General features: G+C 43.9%; 1 protein-coding gene across 4 annotated transcripts in view; it reads right to left on the reverse strand.

The window, feature by feature from the left end:
- Window positions 1-21,056, reverse strand: part of vps13d (vacuolar protein sorting 13 homolog D) — a 52,677-nt gene that overhangs the window by 1,066 nt on the left and 30,555 nt on the right. For 3 of the 4 annotated variants that reach the window (XM_044118259.1, XM_044118413.1, XM_044118173.1), the window contains 29 exons: window positions 20,608-20,710; window positions 20,178-20,330; window positions 19,716-19,851; window positions 19,583-19,630; window positions 19,169-19,319; window positions 18,847-19,084; window positions 17,480-17,730; window positions 17,209-17,400; window positions 16,257-16,383; window positions 16,043-16,185; window positions 15,039-15,169; window positions 14,087-14,262; window positions 13,684-13,807; window positions 12,013-12,248; window positions 11,635-11,737; window positions 11,142-11,299; window positions 10,949-11,057; window positions 10,146-10,316; window positions 9,712-9,822; window positions 6,807-6,956; window positions 5,767-5,916; window positions 4,033-4,129; window positions 3,803-3,951; window positions 2,881-3,015; window positions 2,629-2,796; window positions 1,951-2,083; window positions 1,678-1,873; window positions 1,013-1,144; window positions 683-923 (listed from right to left, as the gene is read on the reverse strand). In XM_044118259.1, the coding sequence (XP_043974194.1) occupies window positions 683-923; window positions 1,013-1,144; window positions 1,678-1,873; window positions 1,951-2,083; window positions 2,629-2,796; window positions 2,881-3,015; window positions 3,803-3,951; window positions 4,033-4,129; window positions 5,767-5,916; window positions 6,807-6,956; window positions 9,712-9,822; window positions 10,146-10,316; window positions 10,949-11,057; window positions 11,142-11,299; window positions 11,635-11,737; window positions 12,013-12,248; window positions 13,684-13,807; window positions 14,087-14,262; window positions 15,039-15,169; window positions 16,043-16,185; window positions 16,257-16,383; window positions 17,209-17,400; window positions 17,480-17,730; window positions 18,847-19,084; window positions 19,169-19,319; window positions 19,583-19,630; window positions 19,716-19,851; window positions 20,178-20,330; window positions 20,608-20,710 (4,412 nt within the window). The remainder of the gene's footprint in view (window positions 1-682; window positions 924-1,012; window positions 1,145-1,677; window positions 1,874-1,950; window positions 2,084-2,628; window positions 2,797-2,880; window positions 3,016-3,802; window positions 3,952-4,032; window positions 4,130-5,766; window positions 5,917-6,806; window positions 6,957-9,711; window positions 9,823-10,145; window positions 10,317-10,948; window positions 11,058-11,141; window positions 11,300-11,634; window positions 11,738-12,012; window positions 12,249-13,683; window positions 13,808-14,086; window positions 14,263-15,038; window positions 15,170-16,042; window positions 16,186-16,256; window positions 16,384-17,208; window positions 17,401-17,479; window positions 17,731-18,846; window positions 19,085-19,168; window positions 19,320-19,582; window positions 19,631-19,715; window positions 19,852-20,177; window positions 20,331-20,607; window positions 20,711-21,056) is intronic. The other variant, XM_044118339.1, reaches the window with a different exon arrangement.

Consider the following 21,056-nt stretch of genomic DNA (forward strand, 5'->3'; position numbering starts at 1 on the left):
GTTTTTTTCTAGCCAATTTTCACCTTTTGAAACTAATTTTGTTGAAAATTTAGAGGTTAATTTACACGGAGCCCCAGCAGAGAGAAAAGGAGGAAAAATCTGCCAAAAAATCTTACAAAGAAAAATCTGATGAACATTTTCAAAGCTTGAAATGGCAAAAATTTTCTAGAAAAATTATCAGAAAAGTAAAAAATTTTCAACTTTTGAAACTCAAAAATTAAGAATAATTTTTTTGTTACAAATGTTCATCTTTTGAAAGAACATAGATGTTTGAAATTTGCTCCTCTTTCTTCCCATCTCCAGTTGTGTTTCTATGCTACATTTAATTTATAACCAGACATTTTTTCCAAATTATAAGTTAAATTATCTGCCAGTGGAACTTTATTAATATTAAAATGAATTAAAACCAGCTCCTACATCTTGCTGGAAGTTACCTGTAAGTTCCCTTTATTTTATTTTAAGTGCACTCTGGAGTGGAAACCAACCAACTCCTGGTAGGATTTTGTGTTTTTGCAGTGTAGAGAATCAGTTTGTCTCAGTTTATGGATCTTAAATGTCTTTTTTTTCTTTTCTTCCTGCAGCTACATCAGCAGGTGTTGGTTCAGTAACACCTGGCTCTCTGACCCGTTTCATTAAGGTGTTGTTTTTTCTGCAACGCTGCGGTTCTGGTTCTGATTCTCACCATGGGTCTCTGCTGTGAGGGTCCAGGAATGGCCACTCCGCTGGTGGAGTTCTCCGCCTTCTTGGTGAGCTGGACGTAAACTTTCCCGTACTCCCTGGACACCAGGCAGTGGAAGAGGTCGTCGTATTTGACCTCCAGGACGATGCCCTCGCGGTCCACGCTGTCGCCCGGCTTCAGGAAGTAAACCACTTTGGAGGAGATGAGGACGCTGTAGGTGTCGATCGGCTCCACCGCCATTAAGCTGCCGGATCAGAACCAGGAAGTGGGTTGGGAACGTGACAGAAGCCGGAGCGACCCGACTCCGTTTGGGCTGCAGACGGGAGAACTTACAACTCAGAGTGGATGTTGTCGGTGAGGCGGAAGAGCTGCTCCTGACCTTCGGCCTGCATGGCTGAGAACCGCGGCAGGAGGCCCTGGGGGCCCTTACAACAGCGCGGCTTCCGGACGCGCTGGACCGGGAACCTGGACAGGAAGTCAACGTCACACAAACAGGAAGTACTGGGCAACAAACCAGCAATATAGAAAATCAATATAGAAAATATTCACTGAACCGCACAGCATTCTGGGAGATGTAGGCAGAAGGAAGACTTTAGCAAGTCAACCTCTCAGCTAGCTAAACAACTCACTCACTCTTTGGTTACCTAGCAACCCTGTTGCTAGGTAACTGTCTGTTTACTTCCGATGAATCCCTTTAAACCCAGAAAATGAGACCAAACTAACTTCAGCATGAAATCAGAGCTGGTTTTATGTCAATCATTTATTAATATTGATTTTAAAACGTCTTGGTTCCACTGGCAGATTATTTAGTTGGTACTTTGTCAGAATTTGGACTCTGAATTATTTAGTTAAAACGAGCTCCTATATCTGCTGAAAAGTTACTTTGACCTTATTCCAGGTGTTCCAAGGTTTCTGCACCAGAAACCGGACCAGAATTACTTGGTAAGAAGTTCTGTTTTTGCAGTGTATTTGTGGTTCCCGTCCCTGAGGAACCCCACCTGTGGCTGCTGAGGCTGGCGATGTCCCGCACCGTCTGGGCCGTCTCCGAGGCGAAGTCCAACGCCCCGGCCACGGGTTTGGTGACGGTTCCCACCAGACCTTTACCGAGTCCGGAGAAGAAGCCGCTGACGCCGCCCTCCGTCTTCACGCCCTCCACGGTGGAGGTGATGATGCTCGTCATGCCCCCGATGATTCCTGCAGGTCGGAGGCGATTTACAGTCATGAACCAGCAGGGCGGCCATGTTGGCGTGACTCGGCGTTCGCCGGCTCACCGTGCGCGAGGCCGTGGATCCCGGCCACCAGGTGCTCCCCGCTGGTGGCGCCGCAGTACCGGATGTACTCCCGCTCGCTCTGGTGCCGGTTGTCCATGGTTTTACCCAGACCGTCCGATAACGTGCCTGCAAACTGACGGAGAAGACAGAAATGACGATCCGGTTGTTCTGAACGGTCCGTTGCCCGGAGCGACAGGACGACAGTCTGTTTGCTCCTCACACGCTGCAGCAGCAGCTTTTATTATTCCATTTAGTTTTAAAAATACACTTATAATAAATAACAGAATAGACAGAAATAGGGGCTGAACGTTTGAGCAAATCTGAGAAAACGTTAAAATTGACTTTCAAAATTCTTAGAAGTTTGGAAATTAAAATGTAATTTTGAGTTTCTGTCAGAATTTTTATTTTTCTCTGAATTCTGAGATTAATTTTTTTCAGTGGGCCAAATTCTCTCCCATTAATTTTATTTTGTTTCTATGTAATAAAAATGTTATTAAAACTCAAAACACTTGTAAAAAAACTACGTGGATTTTTGACATTTTGAAATGAAACATTTTATGCAAGTCTAAAGAAATTTCCTAGTAAAAACACACTGCAGTTCTTGGAACATGATTTGGCGTCATAATAAAACTGTTATCCATAAACTGGGTCGGATCGTCGGACCCAGAGACTCGGTACCTTGGCGGCGGAGTTGGAGACGCCGTGCGTGACGTTGAGCAGCATGCCGTGCACGTTGCCGTGCTTGATGAGTTTGGACATTCCCTCCGAGACGTCGTTCAGGAGGCCCATCGGGTTCCCCAGGAAGTCCACGGAGCCCAGGATCTGCGCCGCCTGGCTCATCAGCTCCTGCAGGGCAGACGCCGCAGCGTGAAGAACCGGAACCGATTCTGCACGGTTCGGATAGACGAGCCCGGATGTGTGAACTCTGACCTCTCGGAAGTGCTTGAGGATGTCGTTGATGATGATCTCCTGCGTCTCGTAGGGGTGGACTCTGGTAAACGGGTACATGTTGATGACCGCGTCCTCGAAACGGATCAGCGGGAAGCCCAGGGTGCCTTTAAGAGCCTGGACAGGAAAAAACCCGACATCAGAACCACCAGCTGCAATCAGAACCACCAGCTACAATCAGAACCACCAGCTACAATCAGAACCACCAGCTACAATCAGAACCACCAGCTTCAATCAGAACCACCAGCTACAATCAGAACCACCAGCTACAATCAGAACCACCAGCTACAATCAGAACCACCAGCTACAATCAGAACCACCAGCTACAATCAGAACCACCAGCTTCAATCAGAACCACCAGCTACAATCAGAACCAGGTTAAAACTGAAGTTATTCTGCATTTCTTTGCTTCCAACCTGGAAGTAGAAGTTAAAATAATATTTTTTAAATGTAAATTTACTCCTGACAGAAACAAAGAGCTAGCTAGCGAGCTACAGCACATTAGCTGCTAGTTAGCGGTAGCCTCAACGGCCGCTAGTCAGAACCAGTGAAGATTTGACGGAAAAGAAACTAGATGAAATAAACGAGATTAAATTTAAGAGCTGTGATTAAAGCACTCAAGGCTAACTTTCATTTTTTAAATGAATTTTTAAAAGCCTCCTGAACATGATTAGTAAAAAAAGTTTTGTTGTAATTTTGTAAACCAGATTTAAATATAAATCAAAACTGTTAATTGACCATAACTTCAAGTTTTTATCTTCCAAATAATATTTTAAGATCCAAAATCTGGAAACATGTTTTCCTCTTGACACCAACTTTAAATTTTCACACTCCACATTCTTCCAGATGTTTCCAGGCTGCAGTGAGTCCTGATCCGTCGGGCCTGAAAGCGGAGCGGCGTTACCTTCAGGTCCGGCGGCAGCTTGTGAGACGGGAGGACGCTCAGTTTGATCTGAGGCAGGCTGATCTTCAGGTTCTCAAAGTAGTATCGCTTCCGGGGCCCGCCGTCCTCGCTGGGCCGCTCACGCAGGTTCTCGTCCAGGTTCTCCAGCCCTGCGTTTAGGCAGTTAGTTACTTTCACAGACGGCCTGCCGGCGCAGAGCGACGTGTCGGCGGCGGCGCCGTGAGACTCACCGACTTCGGCCTTCCCGTAGCCGAAGAAGCTGAGCAGCTTGAGCAGCAGCTTCTCGTCGATGATGACCGTGAAGCGGCGCGCCGTCACCATCAGGTGCTGCCGACACATCGAGCTCAAATCAGCACAGAACCACCAACCGATTCTACAGCCCCACTGAACTGCTTCCACACAGACAGAGGTCAAAGTTCATCCTGGATCTGACGTTCACATGGAGACCGTTTGTGTTTTTGTAAATCAGAACTTTGCCGTAAAATTTACTTTTATTAGATCAGAACCAGAATCTGTAACTATTTATAATATTTGCAGTGGTTTAGATCAGGGGTTTTCAAAGTATGAAAGGGTGAGCCCCCCTCCAAGGAGCACAATGCCTACTGCATTGTAATAATCGGACTTGGCGACAGAAACTCAAAATAGTTCCAGTTTTTCCACCAACAAAATGCGCATCTCCCTCCATTGTTTACATTTCTGTCGCATAGAGACGTCGGTCACTCGACAAGACGAGTAGAGGAAATACGATTAAATAACAAAAGAAGATAGTAACGCAGTAACGCAAAAATGATTTGGATAAGTAACTGTAGTCTGACTACTGGATTTGAAATAGCAACGCGTTAGATTACTCATTACGGAAAAAAGTGGTCCGACGTCAGTAACGTTACTGACATCACTGGCCAAAACATCCTCTAAGGTGGGAAACATTTCCACTGATCCCCGCTCCACACGCGCACCCCACAGCACCAACTTTTTTCTAAATCCACAGAGTTGATTGTGTGCGTAAAAGACGTTTCTCTCACATCAGTAGACAGCAAGCAGATAGCTTTTCCGGTTTACTTTTTCCCTCGCACCGCGCCTCCCCTAAAGTGCTCTGGCGCCCCCCAGGGGAGGCGCGCCTCACACTTTGAAAACCGCCGGTTTAGATTATTTTGGTAATGGGAGGTTTTTGTAAAATTATGTTTTGACCACATTAAAAGAAGAGTTGTTTTCATTTTTCAGTTATTGTTGCTGGAAATAAATGACTTTTTTTTTCTAACATGGTTAGAAATTTCCTGGGAAATTTTGGGTTTGAATCTTAGAAGTTTGCTGCTTTATTTTTGTAAGGAAGCCAAGATAAAAGTAAAAAAACAACAATAATAATAATAATAAATTTTGATTATTTTTATGATTGTTTCATCAGGAAAATACTGATGCAAAAAAACCACTGCAATGATTTCAAAGCTGATAAATTCATTTTCTATCGTATCATTTATGGTCACAAATTTCAGTTATTGGTGGTAAATAAAACAACTAAACTGGTAAAATCATCAAAAAGGTTTTTTTTGTTCTCAGTTTCACAAAAGCATCAACAAACATCAGTAAATACAAAAACTGCATTTACTGTGCAGTTTAGTGATTTTTAAGTAAATGGCAGAAAACAAATGGGAAAATTTTCAAGAACAATCTTTGAGTTTGTGGCTTAAAAAATAAGTAATTTTTTATAATAATCCTTATTGTTCTCACTATCATACAACACAATATTACAATAAACCTCAAAATCTCCTTTAACTCATTTTTCTCTCCAATTATTAATCAGCAAACAGTAAAATAATCCATAATTATTTTAATCCACCTGTCAGCCTGAACTGCCTGAAGTTCAGCTCAGTTTTTCACATCTTATTTTCTCTCCACTGAATATCAGCAGCTGTATGTACAGGTCAGACCAGTGTGAGCGGGTCGTACAGGAAGTGATGTAATCTCACCTTGAAGAGCTCGGTGAGCATGAGGCTGCTGGGAACTTTCACCGAGTTGACCTGCAGGGCGGGGCCGCCTTCGTTGGCGCCGTCGTCTGCCGTACTGGGAGAGACACACAGCATCACTGGGTGGGTGGTGCCCAGCAACTGGTTGTCCACCTGACGGCAACGGCAACGGCAACACAGAAACAGTTAAAACGTCCGCATGGGTCAAAACTAAAATAATTTAAACGTATTAAACGCCACGCACCCCGGGGGCAGATTTTAACTTCTTTTCTGCCCCTCCCTTCAGTTAAACATCTAGACAGATTTGGTTTCCATGGAAACATCAGATTCTTGGCCAAAAGCTGATAAAAGGATCTGAGTTCAGCCCCAGGTCACCAAAGAGACATTGTATGGAGCTCCAATAGTGCAAAAAATAAAATATAGGCACATATTTTGGCGGCTTTAATTTGTTTTTGAGTTAAATGTTCCCAATTTATTTGTAAAAAAAAAACTTGAATTAGAGTTGAATATAACAATTTATTATGGCTTCAATATAATTGGCTAAAATAAATGTAAAAAATAAAACCAACAAAAAAAAAAAAAAAAGAAATTTTTAATTATTTAAAACGTTTATTAGGTTTGCTAAGTGTAAACAGGAAATCCTCAGTTTTGTCATCGGTGCCAAAGTATTTTCTAAATAAAGTTTCTGTAAATTAGCTTAAGTTAAATTAACTGTGAATCTATCAACAGATCCACAGTTGATGAGGTGTTTTCAAAAGGTTGCTGCCTTAATTATTATATTTCTATAACTTTATATAATATATAATGCAAAGAAATTCTGCCAGAGACAAAAACAATTATTTTATGTTTCATCCTCATTTTCTCTGAAACTCTAGCAGCTGCTGTGATATTTACATTTCTGATGGAGCCTCCCAACTTTTGATACTACGATTATTGAAACAGAGTTTGTAATTGCTGAGAAAAACAAAATTAGATTTGGGTATGTTACTTTACATACATATTTCAGGACAGTTAATAAAGATCTAGCCTGGGGAAGGAATGACCTGGATGTTGTGGATGCTCAGCTCCAGGACTTCAGTGGCTGCAGTGCGCGTGAAGTGAACGTCCACACCAGAGAGAGTGGCGAAAATGAGCTCCTCTGGAAACTTGTTGACCAGAGAGACGCCCAGACCCTCGTCCAGGTCAACCAGCACCTGACGGAGATACGGAGGCAGCGTCAGCAAACAGAGAACCACCAGGGGGCGTTACAGATGGAACAGGAGGAGCAGCGTCCGCCAGGAAACAGAGACACCAGGAAACAGAGACACCAGGAAACAGAAACACCAGGAAACAGAGACACCAGGAAACAGAGACACCAGGAAACAGAGACACCAGGAAACAGAGACACCAGGAAACAGAAACACCAGGAAACAGAAACACCAGGTCCAGATTAACCTCAGAAATCTTTAGAAAACATGACTACATTTCTGAACTCCAAAGGTGAAATGTTTGAGACAAAAAAGTCACATTTTGAGATTAATCATAATATTTCAAGAAAAACATGAATATTTCTCATTATGAAACTTTAAAATTAATCTCAGAAATATTCTGGAAAAAATCTTGGAAAATTTCTGAGCTCATTAAGAAAATTTGCAACTTTCTGACATTTTTCAAAAGTAAAAAAAATTCAACTTCCAATTTTTTGTAGAAGATTTCTGGGATTAATCTCACAATTTTTGATTTTTTTTTTCTTGCAAATCTTCATCTTTTAAAACTCAGAAATGCATTTATTTTTTTTCTAGAAAGTGTTGTCAAGAAAATCCGAGATCATCCCACTTCCCCATGCTGGAGATTTTAGTTTAACAGTAAAAATAAATAAAGTTATCTTTAAAATTAATTACTCAAGTAAAATCTAGACCCAACATTAGACTTAAATGTCAATAAAATCAATTTGGTTGTGTGTGTTGTTTCTGTCTCCTGCAAACTTTGCTTTAATTCTACTTTTTTCTATTTAATCATAAGAAATCATAGTCAAGACAGAGAGAGTCGTGACACAGGAAGAGCAGGTTTCCTGGAAAAAGAGGAAGTAAGTTTCCAGCCTGCAGATTTATAAAAATAGTTCAGACTATTACTTAGCATGAAAGTTTTAAAGAAAGAAATCTAAAGATTGTGAGTAATTGGATAAGATTCAAAGTAAAATACTTATATTAATATTGGTTTGCTTGTAATAATACTTACACTTACACTTGCATTAGTGGGAACTCTTACAAGTAAAACAAGTAACTGTAACTTTGATATCAAATAATAAGAATCATGGATTATTCTTGGTTTCTTTACAGAAAACATTTGTAATAACCCACATTAAGATTATAATTAGAGTAACTGATAAATTATGGTTATCATAACATTATAAATGAATGATAAATTAGAGAAGCTAAAGAAGTTATAAATGTGATTTTTACTCTGAACTTGAAATGGTGTCAAAGGTGTAACTGCAATTAAAGATCACTGATGTGTTGGAGGTAGATAGTAGGTGAAAGGTTAAGGGAGAAAGAGGAACTAACAGGAGAGCAGAGATGGTCAACGCCTTATTTGGAAACAGGTTGTTAAGCAACCTGAGACATTAGCACAGACATCAGGACACAATGTCTCTAAGACAGTGATGGAGATGAGATCATCTGTCCAAGCAGGTAGCCAATGAAATAAGCACAGCAACAGTGCTGGCCAATGCAAATGAACCAAAAGGGTGGATGAACCCTATAAAAGGTGGGTGCAAAAGAGGAAACTTTGGTTGGATCCTCCAGGCAGCTTCGAGTCAAGATCGAGATGGACAAAGAACTCTGCAGCTGAAGAAGAGCCGGGGCCACAGAGCCGAAGACTGTCCTGATCATGGGGACCAACCCGTCTGCCCCGCAACATGTGGCTTCAAATCGCACTTCTCTCATCAGCTGGGTTCAGATCCCAAAGACGAAGATGAAGACCAAGGTAAAGGCAAAGACAAAGACAAGGACAAAGACAAAGACAAAGAACAAAGACAAAGAAGAAGAACTGATGTCTTCCTTTCTGCCAGCACCCAAGTCCTGTGTGACCTCACCATCCATGAGGAGAAGAAAGCTCATCAGACCTACAGAGATCCCTGCCTTCGTCGACCAACATCCTCCTACTGCTGCAACACCTCCTTCATCATCAGGCCAGGTCTGGGGTTCGAAAAGCCAAACTGTCCGTCTCTCTCAAAGGTTCCCTTTTTAGTTCTCAGTGTCAGCATTAGGGAAAGATCGACTAGATGATTGATTTTTCTTATTGATTATTTCTGCTACTGAATTAAGCTGTACTGACCCTTGCAAAATGGCCTTACTAATAAAATAATTAGCATAAAGAAAATCTAAAAGATGTTGTGGACATTCAATTAATGAGTCACCTTAAAGTTCTTTGATGGTTGTAAAATAGCTCTGATGTTCGATTCTGGAGAGGAAGAGGTGGAAAATGTTTTATTGGTTCCTGATAGCCCAAATTTAAAACATCATCCTTGGGACTCGCCTGAGTCACTAAAACCTACCTGGTTCAGTAACAAGAGCAAATTGTAATAAAAGAGAACGAGCGACCGTTAACAGGTGTGCTCTGTGAAACTAGTTGGCTGCAGGCTGCTCAGTCTGGCTAATTCACAGGGGGAAGAAGGGTGGGACACCTGGATGGAGGTCGTCAGAAACCAGGCGAATCGTTTCTCGATGCCAGCTTAAACAGAGTTTACTTCAGTTCTGGACAGGGTAAATCTCAGCAGATTTAGGAAACTCGATTAACCCGTTAGATGGAGAGCTGGTACCACATCTCCCCTCTCAGAAGAGGAAGTAGAGAGTGAGTGAGTAGAGAGAGAAGGAAGGAAGGGGGGGGGGGATGTGGCGCGATAACAGTGTCTGGGATGAATGTCGGGGTTTCTGCAGGATCCCGGCCGGCCTGCAGCTGATGACGTACCTCCAGCTCCTGCTCAGGCTCCGCCTTCTCTCCTTCTTCTTCTTCTTTGCTTGCGTCTTGTTCTACGCTGGAGGAGCTCCACAACATCCTCCTGTGACTGAAGTCACTGATCTGAAAACAGAAGCGATGTTTGCAGTAGAACAGAAAGCTAGCAACTGAAATCAACAACAACCTTTCACATTTAGCATCCGATTTCCCTTTGGGGTGAATAAAGTGTTTTTGAATTTTCATTTCAACCTGATCTCTAAGTAAACAGACTGAAGTCAATCTGAACATAATCAGGTGACGTTGCATCATCTTCTTTCATACTCGTAAAGCTCAGCAGGTCGTTCTGTTCTCATATTGATTTATTTTACTACTTGGTCATTTTTCAGAAGCTAGCAGCTAACAGCTGGTTCCACAGCAGCCTGGTTCTTTCTGGGTTCTGGACTCACCTGGAGGACGCGGGTTGGTCCATCTGGTAGGACCTGGACCGACAGCACCCCTGATCCAGGTCTCATCTTCTGGTTGATGAACTGCTGCTCTGGACCGGGCTGGTCCAGACCCGAATCCGGCCCCAGAACCACCTCGGCCCCGTCACGCATCCCCTCCACACCATTTTTCACCTGGGGGTCAAAAGGTCAGGTTTACCAACGGAGCTGCAGTATGGATGGAGACACGGCTCAGGTTCTGTGAACTTGTGATGGTTTTTGTCCAGCTCTGGTTTACCGTCTCAGTCCCTCCAGAATTTCATGATTTTTTATTCTTTTTGTAATAAAAATCAAAGATTTTGTGGATCTACTTTAGAAATGTTTCCCATATTTTATGCTAATTTCCCCCACTTTGATGGAGAACATGCTGTGTGATAATAGGTAATAAAGTAATAAAATTGGGTTTAAAAATGCAATAAAAATAATGAAAACCTGATGAGGTCATAAAGACTCAATCGTTTTGCGTTGAAAAGCATTTCGGTTAATGCTGAGAGTTCTGACTGAACTTCTTGTACTCACTGCTAAATGTGGAGAAACAAGCTACCGATGAAAGAAAAACCCATTTATTTGCTAACTACCCTGAGCATTCATAACGTGGTAGCAGTGCTAAGCCCCGCCCCCTGGCTCTGATTGGCAGAGGAGATCAATCTTCACAGTTCATCTTTCTCATAGCAAATATGTGAACAAACATAGTTAATAACAGTTAGATGCTGCAGCTGTACAGAGAGAAGAGCTGAAATCGGTGGAGGTAACGGAGGATGAGTGACCTGAACCACCAGGCGGGGAAGGCCGCAGGTCAGCATGCCTTCGCTGAAGTACCAGGTCTGGGTGGTGCTGCGCCGCGAGTCGGGCCTCCTCAGCATCAACGGCTCAAACCTGCCAGGAACCAGAACCAGGCGGTCAGGAAGATTCAGGTTCACCAGGACATCACAGCAGGCGAACCGGATCCAGAACCGGTACCTGTTATCGCTGACGGCAGCCAGCCCGGCGATGTCCAGAACCAGGGAGGTGTCCAGCGGTTGGGGCTGGGACGGCTTGCTCTGGGGGGGGGAGGAGCCTTCGTGGCACAGCATGCCGGACCCGGTCATCCTCCAGAGCTGGGAGCGCTTCCCCGGCTCCTGCAGAACCAACACAACGATTCTGGACTGACTGGAGAAAATCACTTATCACTCAGTAACAACCAACCAGCTGCAGCTTCATGACGCTTCGTCCCGGTTCTAAATTTAATCACATTTTCCTTTGGGATCAACAAAGGAAACCACCAACCAGAATCTGTAGTTTTTTATGCTAAAACAAAAATTTGATCCTGTCATTTATTTAGCTTTTAAAGTCAGAACAACATTTTTTTATTAATTCTAATTATTTATGGCAACTGTTTCTGTGGCTTTAAATGTGAAGAAAGGATGGATGATTCCAGATTTCTCCAGTCCCCCCTTCACCTTCCCTCTCTCACCTTTTTTCTGAGGATGACCCGTTGGGTTTTTGGGTCCACGTCCAGAACCAACCCTGCGCTGCTCTCCAGGCGCTGCTTCTCAGCCAATCTCCACTCCAGGTCCCTGCGCCAACAGAGCGACTCGGTTAGCTCAGCACTTAGTTCAACACATAACTTAGCGGTTAGCTCAGTGGTTCACTTAGCGGTTAGCTAATCAGTTACTTTAGAAGTAAGCTCAACAATTAGCTGAAAGCTGTTAGCTCAACGGTTAGGTTAGCGGTTAGCTCAGCGCTTAGGTTAGCTGTTAGCTCAGCGGTATGGTTAGCGGTTAGCTCAGCGGTTTGGTTAGCTGTTAGCTCAGCGGTTTGGTTAGCGCTGTGAGAGAGAGGCGGGCCGTACAAGGAGAAGGTGTGCGTGGCGGCGATGTAGATGAAGTTCTCGTAGTACAGCTTGTTGTATTCCCTGAAGAAGTTCATGTTGGCCGTGACCTCGGACGACTCCGCCCCCTTCACGATGAGGGTGATGCACGGCGGCAGCGTGGGCTCGTCGCAGGCGTAGTCCATCACCGACGCGGCCTTCACCTCATACTGCAGCTGCAGGTCGGCCACGCCGTGCTGCCAGAACTGGATCGGAACCTGAAGGTCAAACATCCGGTCGTTAACAGCTCCGTCTGATAGCCGTTATAAAAACATGTTTACTTTATAAACCTTATGTGATCTATGTGTGTTATGTTTTGATGTATGGAACTGATCCAAATATAAGAAAGGAAGAATTAGTTCAAAATAGAGCAGCTTGTCTTTCTCAGAATCGTTCCAGATGAAAATATTATCAGGATGCACAAAAATAAAGTTATTTTCAACCTTATTTTTTGGTTAAAAATAAGGTTGAAATGGACCATTTATGCTTTTTCAGAAATATTGCAGTACCTAAGTTACCAAAAGTTTTATATAATCAACTGTCATGTAGCCAAACTGTACACCATTTTAATACAAGGCATGCTTTAAAGGGTTTTCCTCTTGAATAATGCAACAGGAATGCTGGATAAAAACAAGTCTTAACTATAACAAATGATTTTAAAAGAACCTTATTCAATTATTTTACTGTATAAAGGGCTACACTTGAATTCCACGTCACTAATGTTATATTGACGTTTTTTTGTAATAAAAGTTTTTTTCTGAGGATGTGGAAAGAGTTGTCATGGCAACGGCTAATGGGAATCAAAACAAAGAAACACTACAGAAGTTTACTGAAATACTAACAGCTCATTTTATTCACAGGTATTATCAGGGGTGGGCAGACTCTCGCTAGTCCGCTAGCACACTCCCGCTAGTCCGCTAGCACACTCCCGCTAGTCCGCTAGCAGACTTCGGCTAGTCCGCTAACAGACTCCGCGTGTCCGCTAGCAGACTTCGGCTAGTCCGCTAGCAGACTCCGCGTGTCCGCTAGCAGACTTCGGCTAGTCCGCTAGCAGACTTCGGCTAGTCCGCTAGCAGACTTCGGCTAGTCCGCTAGCAGACTTCGGCTAGTCCGCTAACAGACTCCGTGTGTCCGCTAGCAGACTTCGGCTAGTCCGCTAGCAGACTTCGGCTAGTCCGCTAGCAGACTTCGGCTAGTCCTCTAGCAGACTTCGGCCAGTCCGCTAGCAGACTCTGCGTGTCCTCTAGCAGACTTCGGCCAGTCCGCTAGCAGACTCCGCGTGTCCGCTAGCAGACTTCCGCTAGTCCGCTAGCAGACTCCGCGTGTCCGCTAGCAGACTTCCGCTAGTCCGCTAGCAGACTTCCGCTAGTCCGCTAGCAGACTCCGCTAGTCCGCTAGCAGACTCCACTAGTCCGCTAGCAGACTCCGCGTGTCCGCTAGCAGACTTCCTCTAGTCCGCTAGTAGACTTCCGCTAGTCTGAAAGCGCTAAGTGAAAGTTGGCACTAAATGAAAGCGCTAACTTTCATGTAGCGCTCTAGCGCTAACTTTGGAAATGTTTAGCACACTTAGCTTCCCCTAAATACATTTTTCTGAATACATTTTAAAGTGCTAATTAACCTGGCCGTTTTGTAAGCTAAACGGCAGCGGCGTACCTCGGACATGTTGTCGATGCGTAGAGGTGGAGGCAGCTGATCTGTGTCCGTGAAGGAAATCAGGTAGGTGACTCCTTTAAGGCTGATCTCGGTCCGCAGGAAGAAACACTGCCCCTGCGTGTTTCTGTTCACAGCAACACATCCTCAGTCAGGAGGAAGGAAACTAGCATGAATCATTAGCAGCAGTTTATTTTGAAAGCTTTGGTAGTTCTCCAGATAAAAACAACTGTCCTGCAAGAGTTTAGGCAGGTCAGTTAGCCATTTTTATTTATCAACTAACTCACTCATTGGTCACCTAGCAACAACCTGTTGAGTAACATGCGAAGCAACAGCTTTGCAAGTGAAGTGAGAAACGAACAGAACAGCTGAGCAGAATCTGCAGAAACCAAACCGTCGGGTTCACCTCATGTTGACGTGGAAGGACTTTGGTTTGTTGACCTCGAAGCCCCCGGACCAGGAGCAGTCGGGGACGTCCATGAGGCGCACACACAGCAGCTGGTCGTAGTCGTTCCGGGGCCAGTGGAAAACCACGCTGGAGCCCGGCAGTGTGGAAATGTACCCCTCAGGGTTGGAGGCACCCTAGAATGCAGCATTTGTTGGTGTATAATTGATGAAAAAGTTCATTACCACTTTTTAGAGCATGTTTGAGTTTTCTACGGTGGCTGACGAGTTCAAAACGTGAATGACGCAAAAATAAATAAATAAAAAAATAAACAAACAAATGCAGCAGAAAAACTTTGTAGATGAAAAGCAACTGCAGGAAATGGAAACAAGAGAAAATTGCTCCACAAATCTGAAGTCCTCCAGACCACTAGGGGGAGTCTGGATTCTGTAATATTAAAAATAAAATGCATATTTTCTTCTGGACATCCTGGTAAATCATGACATCCATTCTTTGCTGAGCGTCTGCTCCCATATGATTCAGTGATCGAGTCCCCCTGGTGGTCTGGAGGACTTTGTAGAGTTTGGAGCATTTTTCACTTGCTGTTTTTCCTTTTCGCATAGTTTTCCAGTTTGCTTCTATTTTCTGTGATTGTAGCATTTTTTTCTTTTTGCTGCGTTTTTCTGTTGCATTGGTTTTTGAGTTTGTACCCGTTGGCCACCGCAGTAAATAATAAACATCATACAGCATGCCTTCACTAACATCCCATCTGGCCTCTTCACATTGGACAGAAGGACTCAGCTCAGTGTTGGTTAGGAAAAGGAGAAATTTCAGGAAAATGGGTCAAATCTAATGATTTACCTAACGTACCATCACTGGAATTTAAGCAACTTTAAGGAAAAAACATCCCAATTTTATATCACATTTTGCAGTTAAACTCCACAGGAAGGAGAACTGCCAGTCGGTTTCTCACCCTTCCTCTTGCAAACTCTCTCTGAGCGAAGGCCAGTGTGTGTGTTGAGTGGTTATCCAGCAGGTAGAGGGGGGCAAAGGTCACTATGTAGGTGTCTCTGTAGATTCCTTTGCCTTTACGCGCATCGATTCCTGCAGGAACGATTGAGGAAACGGCTGGGCTTCAGTAATATTTCTACATTTTAAATTCACTCATTGTTGCAGCAGAATTCAGAGACCCAACAGCGACTACATGCATAAAGGGTTGGAACGATTATTCGTGATGAATCCATTTTTGAAGTAATCGTCAACTAATTTAGTAATGAGTTACGTGGCGTATAAAAACTCAAGGTCATTGGCTGCAAGAACAAATCAGCAATTAAGCCAAAACTGTACAAATATACAATATTTTGGAATTAAAATGAAAACCTTCTTTGTCTGTAAATATATTCCATTTAAAACCATTTTTTATTTTCAACTGACTCAAAATAAATGTAAAATAAATCTTTTCAGTCAGTAAATCTAAAAGTCCGTCCCCAGATCAGCCTAACCTGAAACAGAAAGGATTTATAGCTGCAGATGTTTCCTTTGCTACAAAGGATCCAGTCTTCACTAAAAAAACACTGCTGTTGCATTTAGGGAATAAAAGATGTATTTACGTGTTTATAAAAAGTGATTAAATTATTTCTGCAAAATGTGACAGTATTTCTGGCTAATCAGTTATTAAAATAATCACTTGTTGGCTCCATACATGCATGCTGCTGATTCTGAGTAACAGAATGAAATCCATTGATTATGTATCAGTCTGATTACAGTACAGAACGTGAACAGCTCATGTTGCCTCATGCTGCACAGGATAAATCCTAAAATTGGTGACTTAACGAGTCAACAACCCCAAACAAACCAACGTGTTGGAGATACATTTTTAAACTCACTGCTATCGTTTTCAACACAAACGTCCATCTTTAGCTTTAAGACGCAGCTTTCATTCGTCTCTGATCTGAAATCTGACTCAGAGCATCTTGCCTATGTTGTAGACGAGACCCGGTCTGTTCCCCTGCAGGGTGACGTTCAGGGCTCGGACTCCGCTCCCTCCATCCAAGGAGAAGCGTTGGCACCAGCCGGGAACCCCGTCTGGGTGGATCCCTTTCCCAATCCGCATGGTGCACCTGGAGTAAAGATGAGCAGGAATGACAGTAAACCCGGTTCCTCTGGAAGCAGAGAGCAGATTGGGTCTTACATGGAGGGCTGCTCCTTGTCTGTGTAGCAGAACAGTAAAGGGCTGAGGCTGCGGGCCAATTCATGCTCGTTGAACTGCCCCGCCGCGTCGGTTTTGGTGTTGTCCTGACGGAAAATCAACGGCAGGCCTGAGGAACCAAAGAGGACTCAGTGCCACTGGGAAATGATCAGTTCAGCAAAACCTTTCACAGGCAGATACAAGAACCGAACGTGGTGCAGACGCTCCCAGGGACTTTTTAGAAAAAGAAGATCAGATAATTCACTAAAAAGGAATCTTAGCTCTGCTAACGCTGATCCAATAAACACACAAAAACATTACTGGAAGCAATGCTAAATCACAAAAATCATAACAATTTCTTGTAGCTAATGCTAAACTTCCAAATTATAAAAATAAATCTACTGCTAAACTGCTCAACACATTTTACAAAAACTAGCAGAAGTTGAAGTATTAAACTTAAAGACAAAATGTTTTTAGCAGAAGCTACCGCTATACCTGCAGAGAAATTACTGGAATTACTAGAAGCTAATGCTAAACTGCTAATGCTAAACATTACAAAAATTAGCAGAAGATAATGCTATAGACAAAAATTATTTGCTACTGTTTATTCTATTCTATTTGCTGCATGTAAAACAAATTATCTGAAGCTAACGCTACATCGTTAAAAACAAAAAATTATCTGAAGCTAACGCTAACAATTAAGAGGACTATCACTGCCTCAAGTCTTTGGCTTTTTCCAGTTGATGTTGAAAACGAATGATGTCACATAAAGTTCATGAAATCATGAACTTTACTTTTATGAAAGTAAAAGGTTTAAAAGTCTCACAAACGGCGGCCATCTTGCGTATACTGGGAAATATAATTTTTTTATGCTTGTATCCACATTTGAAAGCTATTTACAGAAATGTTCTGCAGCGTTTAGGTAGATGAATCGGCAGACTAAAACCTAAATTACCGGTCTTGTTGATGAGCCAGTAGGGAGCAGAGACCAGGATCTTCAGCGCCACTTTTGCTCTCAGGACGATGCGGATGGTGAGACTCAGCTGCTGCTTGTTGGTGTCGTACAGCCTCATGCCCACCGTGTAGTTCTGAGTGCCAGGAGGAATCACCAGCTCTTTGCACTCGGGGAAGTTCTCCAGATGGACTCCTGCAAACACATCAGGCCCAGCATGAGAACCGGGGCGGCTGTTGGGGGCTAAAGACCGTCAGAGAGCCAGTTTCCCCACCCAGCTCTATGTTCTGGGACGTGTCAGCTGAGTGAAGCACCGCCTCGTCTTTCGGCTTCAGAAAGCCTCGGATGTTGGTTCCGTTGATGTAGAAGTTGAGGTCACAGGGCAGCAGGTTGGTCAGCACCACGGTGGGCAGCAGGTAGATGGTGTGACCCGGCTGCCGGTAGATCTGCTGAGCGCCGCCGGAAACCTCCGGCTTTGCCGGCTGCTGCTCTGGGAAGTTCTCCTTCTTGATGACCACACAGAATCTGCAGAAATCAGAACATTTTTATTAAAGCTAATTAGTACCAGGAACTCTTCTGGGGGTGGCTGGAAGAAAATGATGCATTTCAGGATCTCTGCAACTTTCACCAACTCAAATTTAAGGCTTTTAGAAACCAAAAACGCTCTCTAGCTAACTAGCAAGGGTGTTTTAGCAGCTAGTTAGCAGTAGCCTCAACCATGAAGACATAAACCTTTTCCTTACAGAAAAGTCTGTGAGAAAGACAATCTGCGTAGAATATACAAGATTAAATAATCCCACCGTAACAAAATTTAATACACAAGATTAACAGTCAAATTACATTTTTCAATTGATTTAAAGAGGCAACATCTTATAGCACAATCAAGGAACCATGTTACTTTCAATTGCAATAAAAAAAAGTTATATATATCAAATACAGGGTCGTGTTAACGGAATATTTTTTTAAAACAATGGAAACATTTGAAGCCTGTCGGCCATTTTGCAGGTTATAATTCACACCCTGGACTGGTGCAAATGGGCAGACATTATAGACTTTATGTAAAGAGTTAATCGCAGAATCAATGTATAAAAAATCCTCTCTGAATATCATCTCATGGACTCTGAACTAAATGTGACTCTCTGACCGGCGCTGACAGCGTGGTGAAGAGTTACGGACCGGACGCTGTGGAGCGTCTGGTTCAGAACCTCTGGTTGAAATGGTGCCTTTAATTCCAGTCTCCTTTACACACAGAACAAAGAAAACCAGAGGGAGTGCGATGTTGAGCCAATCCATTCACGGCAGTTCACCTTGAGGAAACTAAACTAACACAGAAAGCATTAAACTGAACTCATCCTGTGGTTTTAACAAATGGAGCTGGAAGATGATCTGCAGCCAGAAGGAGGCGCAGCAGTGCTACCAACATGGCCGCCGTGCTACCAACATGGCCGCCGTGCTACCAACGTGGCCGCTGTGCTGTGCAGCCCTCAGCTGAATGGTTGCCATGGAAACTAAAGGATTTCTTAAACATGTATGGAAGAATCAAAGCAAAACTCCGGGTATGTTTTTGATGAGGGAATAACATTATAAAATAATGATTTTACGTGACGCTGCCCCTTTAAGACATTAGACGCATGATTTTACTTTTTAAAGCTGCGTGAACACCTGAAGTTGCCATCGAGTGACTCATCCATATCAGCTGACTGGCAGTCCCTCTTGCTGCTGTTGACCTCTCCAGGTTGCTTCACGCTGGTCCAGTGGATCGGAACCTTGCAGAAGAACAGACCCCTGCCTTGAGGCCGGGCCTGCAGCCGCCAGGAGGTCAGGTGGAGGGGGATGGCCAACGACTGGCCCGGCAGGATGGGAGGCAGCACCACCGGGTCTGTCCAAAGAATCAGAACATAAACAGGTTCTAAAACCATCCTGCATCTGATTGTCCCAGCAGGAGGTCAGGAAGGAGTCTCACTGTCGGGTGCAGAGGGGCTGTCCAGCCGGATCTCCATCTGAACATCCAAGCGATTCTTCACCATCAGGGCCGAGCGCACGGTGATGACCTTCCGGGCGCTGCCCTCCATGGTGATGGCGAACACCACCCTGACAGGGGGCAGCTCTGAGAACTGTGGGGAAACGATCAGAGTAAAATCTTCTCACAGTAGAAAACATTGCTGAGTCAGGAAAATGAAATCTGAATCAGGGACGCACTGTTAAATAAAATCTGAGGGTTTTTCATTTCACAGGTCAGTAAAAAGTTTTAATTTGAAAAATGTTAAGAAAGTTGGAGGTAGGTTAGTTATGCTAGCTTGACTATGAAAACCTTAACATGTGGATGTGCTGCAGAATTCTTTTACTTTTTCAGGATGTTTTTGGTTAACGAACGTACATAAACATGAGGGTGGATGATGTTGGTCCTGCTGATCGGACTGCCGACCTGCGAGGCAGAGAGGGAGGAGACAACATGGCAGAGCGGCTCTGTAATCATCACATACATTCTGGTATTTTGGTTTTGCTCTCACAGTGCTGGAAGAGTTGTTTCTGTCCGGAGCAGCGTATCTGAAGAAAACCCCCACTTTTTCCACCGACACCGGCTCAACTTGCTCCCAGCCACAGACTCTGACCAGCAGCTGGTGGAGCTTCAGCTCATGAGTGTGTCTGCAGGAGAGGAAGAGAAGAAGATGAGACAAGAGGAAGAGGAGGAGCAGAGGGAGGCAGAGAGGTCAGAGAACCAGGTAGAGAGATTATGGAGAAAGGAGAACTAAAGCTGGTGCCATTAAATAAATAAAGAAGGAAAGAAGGAAAGAAAGAAGGAAAGACAGACAGACAGACAGACAGACAGACAGACAGACAGACAGACAGACAGACAGACAGACAGACAGACAGACAGACAGACAGACAGACAGACAGACAGACAGACAGACAGACAGACAGACAGACAGACAGACAGACAGACAGACAGACAGACAGACAGACGGACGTACCGGTGACGCAGCTTCTCGCGGGCCTCGAACTCAAAGGGAATCTCCTTGCCGGGCAGAACCTCCCTCCACTGACTGAGGTTGTGAGTGTCGTCAGTTCGTGAACTCTGGAGGTCGGAGATGGAGTCAGCACTGCTGCTGTGGGACAGCGCCACCCTGTGGAGACAGAGGGAAGTGTGCAGTCATTACTGGAAGGAGGTGTGAGTGGCTGAAAGGATGGACAGATGGACAGATGATTGGTCCTCTGCTGTGATTGGTGCTGCGCTGTGATTGGTCCTCTGCTGTGATTGGTGCTGCGCTGTGATTGGTCCTCTGCTGTGATTGGTCCTCTGCTGTGATTGGTCCTCTGCTGTGATTGGTGCTGCGCTGTGATTGGTCCTCTGCTGTGATTGGTCCTCTGCTGTGATTGGTGCTGCGCTGTGATTGGTCGTACCTTGTGGGCGTTGTGGTCGACGTGGCGAACCACATGGTGCAGCCGGTGTGGTTTCGAAGTGCATATGGGACGAACGGCTGCCTCCTCTTTGATATCTTCCCATCTTTGGAGAAAACAAAAACATCTCAGAGAGATCAACCTCTTCTGTCATTTACATCAAACATTTACAGACGTCTGATAAAATATAATTATATGAAGTGTAAAGTGTGAAAGCAAAACAAACAACCATTTTTAACAGTTTTCACAACAGCATGTGAAAAGCTCACATATTTCTGCTGGACTTTGCATCCATACAGTTTAGAGCCGATATCTAGATTATTTATTGTATTAATCATTAGATCGCAACACCTGCTTAATATGAGTTTTACTTTACAAATTTTGAACCAGGCGAAGCTAAAACTATGCTACTTATTTACAGACCAAGAAGGTTTTTCATCTTAAATGCAAAA

Source organism: Gambusia affinis, linkage group LG01 (assembly GCF_019740435.1).
Source record: "Gambusia affinis linkage group LG01, SWU_Gaff_1.0, whole genome shotgun sequence".
NCBI lineage: Eukaryota > Metazoa > Chordata > Actinopteri > Cyprinodontiformes > Poeciliidae > Gambusia > Gambusia affinis.